This window comes from Xyrauchen texanus, chromosome 33 (genome assembly GCF_025860055.1).
Source record: "Xyrauchen texanus isolate HMW12.3.18 chromosome 33, RBS_HiC_50CHRs, whole genome shotgun sequence".
NCBI lineage: Eukaryota > Metazoa > Chordata > Actinopteri > Cypriniformes > Catostomidae > Xyrauchen > Xyrauchen texanus.
In genome coordinates, this window is record NC_068308.1 from 3,108,774 (window position 1) to 3,114,773 (window position 6,000).

At 35.6% G+C, this 6,000-nt stretch overlaps 1 protein-coding gene across 1 annotated transcript in view; it reads left to right on the forward strand.

Annotated features, from left to right (window-relative positions):
* Positions 1–1,210, forward strand: part of patl2 (PAT1 homolog 2) — a 42,351-nt gene extending 41,141 nt beyond the window's left edge. Inside the window, 1 exon segment of the mRNA XM_052103487.1 lies at positions 1,088–1,210. Coding sequence (XP_051959447.1) covers positions 1,088–1,121 — 34 coding nt within the window. The 3' untranslated portion in view covers positions 1,122–1,210.
* The last annotated feature ends 4,790 nt before the right edge of the window (positions 1,211–6,000 follow it).

Below are 6,000 nucleotides of genomic sequence, written 5' to 3' on the forward strand. Positions count from 1 at the left end.
AAAATACGATTGTAAACATACAATGTCACGTGTATACAATAGTTATGAATTATTACCATTTCAAAATTTGTGGTGTTTTCTGTAAAATCAGACCAATATTTTGGAATAAGTTAACTTTGTATAGTGAGTGTTTTAAAATTGGTTATGAAAAATGTATAGGCAGCAGCTTGCAAGATTCTCTTTGACTCCTGAAAGAAAACTGACCATAGAAGGCCAATGCAAAGGTTAAGCCACTGCCCGTGATGGTACCTCTTGCAGAAATGCGGAGAATGCAACGTGCGTTGGGCCTTATTCATGAACATTCTGTAAATATATGAAAGAATTGGGAGTAATTTCTGCATAAAATGGAGATTCCTGAAAACGTTAAGTAAATATATAATTTTATTTCTTTTAATAGTATTTTTTTTAGTGCATTCACATGGTGAAATTGATTTAGCAAACACTCGCATCTAAAAAGTGAGAAATTCTGTGTATTCTGAAAGGTGGATGTCCACCACCATTAATCTTCTCTGGTTCAGTTGAGTGCATCGCCAGCATCATCGAGTAAATCCAAGACTGTACAGTGATGTACTTTCCTTGCAACAGGAACAATCTTCAAAGAAATTGACAGAATGCCTGACGGAGGTCTTCAACCAAAACTGAGTGCAGGCTTTTTTAAAAAAAAAACATTTCCCTAGTTGCATTGTATACACACCTGCCCGCGACGTGTTTGTTCATGGGGTTACCACTGACAAAACGTCAACTGAACTCAGTTTCCCGATGCATATACTAACTTCTATATAATGGCGCTTGTCAAATAAAGATTTTTTTTTTTTAATTTTACACATTTTCGTTTACTATTGTTTTTACTTTTTATCAGTTTTTTCCAGACTGTTTGTCTGAAAGAACGCGTTCTGATTTCTTGGGCAGGATTAACCTATGGCAGGTGTACATTTTATGTGTACCAACTAATGTTTTAAATTAATCCAAAATTTGTCAGACTGACTTTACAAATGATTTTCATGAATGAGGCCCAATATTTCTAGCAGAGAACAGAATTGAAGCTGTTGTGAAATGACACTGATTTTAGGATTTCTTTCCCCTGCAGATCAGTTACAGGCTGTCTGGCTGTAGCATCATAAATGTGACCTCATGACCCCGTTACTGAACCTGAAACACTTGACGACTCAAAGAATTGAAGTGACCTAAATACTGCCACAGAAGATATCCTTCCAAGCTTGATCTGTATTAATTTTCATAACCTTTTTGTTTTCTTTATTTCTCATTTTTAAACTGTCAGTTTTAAGTGTCATATCAATCAAGAATTGCTTTGCACACTAATTAGCACTTATACTGGCAGATAAAGTGGCTGATATTCAGTTATTAATTGCATTCACATTACAGATGAAGTCGTTCATGTTGGATTTGTGGTCTACAGGTCTTTCAGAGTGAGCCGTTGGGGTTGATTTAATTATACAGTTGCACAGAAGGTTTTGGGTTTAATTTGTAATTGTATAAAAATAAAAAAAAAACTGAATTCAATTGTCTTTCAAAGAAAGGTTTTGGGTGTTAATTTAGAGAAAATGTGAATTTGTGATGTTTGTGTTATGGTTTGATTTTTGTCTTTAATTTATTCAATGTGTAATTTCACTGTTGCAGAGCACTTGCAAATTAAAAATAAATAAAAATCTGAAAAAGATGGCAACTTGTGTATTTTATGGGGGGAGGAGAGAATGTGAATCATGGTAAAATGTATAAATGCACGTATTTTAAGATTATTTTTGAAAAGTTCAATAGAAATTAATGCAAAAATCATTACTATGCGTTTATAATAAAATAAAGGAAATGAAACCATTATTTACAATGCCTTTTAATGTGTCATTGATAATTGATTTCTTAATTGAAGTTGCTGACTGAAGGTGATCAATATTCCATGCCATAGTGGATTTCTACAGCTACAATATTACCATTAATCTTTAAATGTATACCTCAGGTCTTTAGTGACTTGTGAGCTCTTCCACCCCCTTCAACCATTATTTGGAGTTATGCCCCACTTTAAAAAAAAAAAAAAAAAGAAATCTCTCAGTGGAAAGAAGAAAAAAATGTATTTTCTAATTGCTTCATTACCAAGAGTGTTTGGTGTCTTTAGTGACCCAAGAATTGTAATGGTGTGACAATGTATTTTATGATTACTAGAGAGGCATGGACTCTACAAGACCCCTGAAGGGGTCCTGTGGGATCTGGCACAAAGACATTAGCAGCAGATCCTTCCTACATGGATCAGACTTGTTGGTCCAGCACATCCCATAGATGCTCCGATGAAGATCTGGGGAACTTGCTACACATGTGTTGTAAAGGGAAATGGGAATTATCGGAGCAGGCAAACTGTTCCATGGTCCAGTTCCAATGCACACGTACCCATTGTGGGTGCTTTCGACGGTAGACAGGGGCCATCATGGGCAGTCTGCGTCTACACCGCTCCATACGCAGAACTGTGATGACACATTCCTCCCGTAACATCATTCAAATTTTCTGTTATTCGTGCCACTGTAGACATTGTCGGTTTGGACCAGACATGATAGCCTCACTTCTTTGATCAATGAAAAATGGAGCCAAACAGATATGATGGTGCATCCTAAAGTAAAAAGAAAACAGCCTAGTTCAACTTCTCTTTAGGGGTTTGTCAGTAAATGGTTTAGTTTATGGGTTTCCTGTATGGTGAGTGAGGGTCATATTGACTGAAGCTGTAGACTAAATGTTTATGCTATAGCTGCTCAGACAAGGTGTATGGTCCCCACAGGCTTAATATCTGGATTTCTACATTTCACACAAGTTGTTTGTCTTGGTATAGCAACTTAAAAGTATAAGAATTTTTACGTTTGTACAGACAAGACTGTTTTTACTGAGGAAGCATCATTCTCCAGTATCCAGTTGGTCTGCTTTATCATTCAGATTGATCCGTTTCAATTGTGGCTGTTCCAACAGGTAGGTTGCAAAATGATGCTCTCTTCTAAGAAATTTAATTTTGGCCAAACTGCAAAGCAGCATCACATGTAACCTTTGTGGTGGACGCAAACCATAGACAAATCCGGAAAAGTTGATTCTTTTCTCTATTTAATGAAATAAAAAAGTGGAATTTCACTCAAACAATTTAATCTAATTAAAATATATTTTTTTTATACCAAATATGTTTGTATGCTGTGTATTTTTGTGCTTATTATTAGATAATTTTTTTAACTTAGCAACATGCTAACATCAGACTGTTTAATACTCATTGTGTCTAGTCTCCCGTATGGAGCTCATTAGAGGACAGGGAGGGAAATTATTTTCTGAAATTGTTTTGTATTTACTCACAATAGTTAACATTCACTTAAATTTGCATTCCCTCATAATACATTTTGCATTCCTTTTAAAAAAGAGTTTAGGTAAAACACAATATTTATCATTCTCACCACTAGTTTCTGTTCTCTTGCAGTAGTTTACGTACCCTTTCAAAAATATTTACATTCCCTCGCAATAGCTTCCGTTCATTTGAAATAGTTTCCTTTTGCTGAGGAAGCAACAGTTTTGTGTTCCCTCATGATCTCCAAAAAAGGTTTGTTCCATCACAATCATTTGCATTTTCGCCGCTATTTCTGTTCACTCGCAATAGTTTTCTGTTCCCTTGCAGAAAGTTTGGCATTTCCCTCGCAGTAGCTTTATCTGCCCCTTACAAAAATGAACCATGGTTCAGCTATGGTATTTGTAGTAGCATGGTTTTACTACAGTGACCATATTTTAACTATGATATTCATGGTAAAACAACAGTAATAATACTGGAAAACCACAACTTCGTGCCAAATTCAAAAACACTATGGTTAATTTGTGATACATGTACTTTTTTCTGTATTATTACTTTGATTTTACTATGAATATCATTGTTAAAATATGGCTTATGAAGTAAAACGGTTCATTTTTGAACGAGATAAAGTTACAGTAAGGGACCCAAAATAATTGTGAGGAAACACAAAACTATTTCAGAAGTATCTGAAAACTATTCTTATGGCTCTGTACCCGTGGGCTTCTCATGAGGAGTGTTATTTGTGTGGCACACCAATTTGTTGCCATCGTATGGTTTCAAACTGCCTTTTGTTTGTTAATGACTTTGTGTCGGAGTAGGTCATGGTGATGTCATTTTATGCATCAGTTAAGTGTATGTGAGGTCGGAAAAGAGGAGACTGAGGGTTTAAAGTTTGAGCTTTCAACTCCCCTTGACCTCTTGATTTGAGGATTTAGGTGCAGCATGTGGAATGTCGGTGTTAAGTGAAATACTGCTGGATTTTTCTCTTTTACTTTACCCACTTTGTTGTACTTTCTCATGAGCAGATTATACATTTAAGTGACATTCTTAGAGGAATATTGAGGGAGGTGAGAGAGAGAGAATGAAAAGCTTATATTGCAATAAGTGGCTTTATTACATTTTGTTTAGTTTTTTTTTTTAGATAATTTAACATTTTACAACTTTTTAGAGAATTAAAATGTTTTCTCTAAGATTCAATTTTTTTATTCTGTTCCACTAAGCCCATGCCTAAAGCATGTGTATGCACTTAACCTCCCAACCGATTGGCAGATATGTTCACTAGTTTGAGCAAAACCCTCACAAAATGTATTATTTTATATCTCATTTTCAATAGACGTCTACAGTCTGATTAAGGCCACGTACAGACTAATCTGCACTAACCTTTTCTGCTGTTTTCAGTTTCCTAATTTCATCATTGTTAAAATGTGGTTAGGTATGTTTTTTTTTTTCATGGAAAGGTATGCAACATCTTTAATACTCCATGAAAGATATTAATGAAATACATGTCGTGAGATATCTCACCTGTCTCTGAGACAGCTCTAGACTCTGTAAACAGCAAACGCCTTCTATGACGCCTTCTGCCTGTCAATCATTTTGCTCATTCACATAATACTGTAGTTGCAGCGAATTATTGAAGTCTAATGCCATTTTTATGCCATGTTTCTTATACCAGTTGCCAGTTGATGGTGCTATTTTGGTGCTGTTGTTTTTGACAACCATTTGTGCTCGTGCTGGTCTCAATGAAGCTAATTTGGTATCTTTGGAGTGCATAATTTTGAAAAAAGAGGGTGTGGCTAATCCAACTTGACAGCTTGTGGAAATTGCAGAATGGCTAAAATCACTTACAGCACATTTAATATCAGACATGAATGTAGCAAAATGTCTCTGTTTAAAACAGGACTCCTTCTAAACTCCCCCAACCGCACTTGGAAAGTATTGGGGAGCCACTGTGTGTTTGTGCATTGTGTTTCAAGTACATTAGCGTTTGAGTGACAAGACTCATGTGTACATAGTGTCTGACTGTGACTTGGTTTTATATTCACTATGTCTAGGAGACATACGGTGAGTCTTTTCGCTTCCTAGTGCAGATGTAATGGTTAATTTGAAAAGCATACAGTGAATTCCTGCTTGAACGGCAGCAGTTGTGCTTTGTTTAACATTCACATAGGAACATTTTCAGATGAAACTGTTTCATTGACACCTGATTTTGCTTCTATCATCTGAAACATATGTGACATCAGACAATTTCCTTGTAAACTCATTGAGTCAAAAAGTAGAAAGCATGATTACATTCCAAATTAACAACTGACAATCAGACAGTAATCATTAATATAAATATGGAAAGTGTTTATTTTGTGACACTGACCAGCTTATTGTACATTGTTCTGATTATTATACAGCTACTTAGCAAATAAATACATCAATATATAGAAATCACATACTGTTCTGAGTGATACAAGTGACTTGTATCTTAATTCAACCTTATTCAACCAGTTATTAAGCATATTTATAAAGTTTTATGGTACCAAAGTTTGTGTGTGTGGGGGGTGCTGTCTTCATTTGGGTGGCCCATAGAGGAGGTGCCGCTGGCCACTGAGGGGTTTATAAAGCTCATCTCAGTGCTGGATGTGCATTCTGTTAATGAAGCTGTACATATTGGGTCATTTTCCTTGATTCTTTCA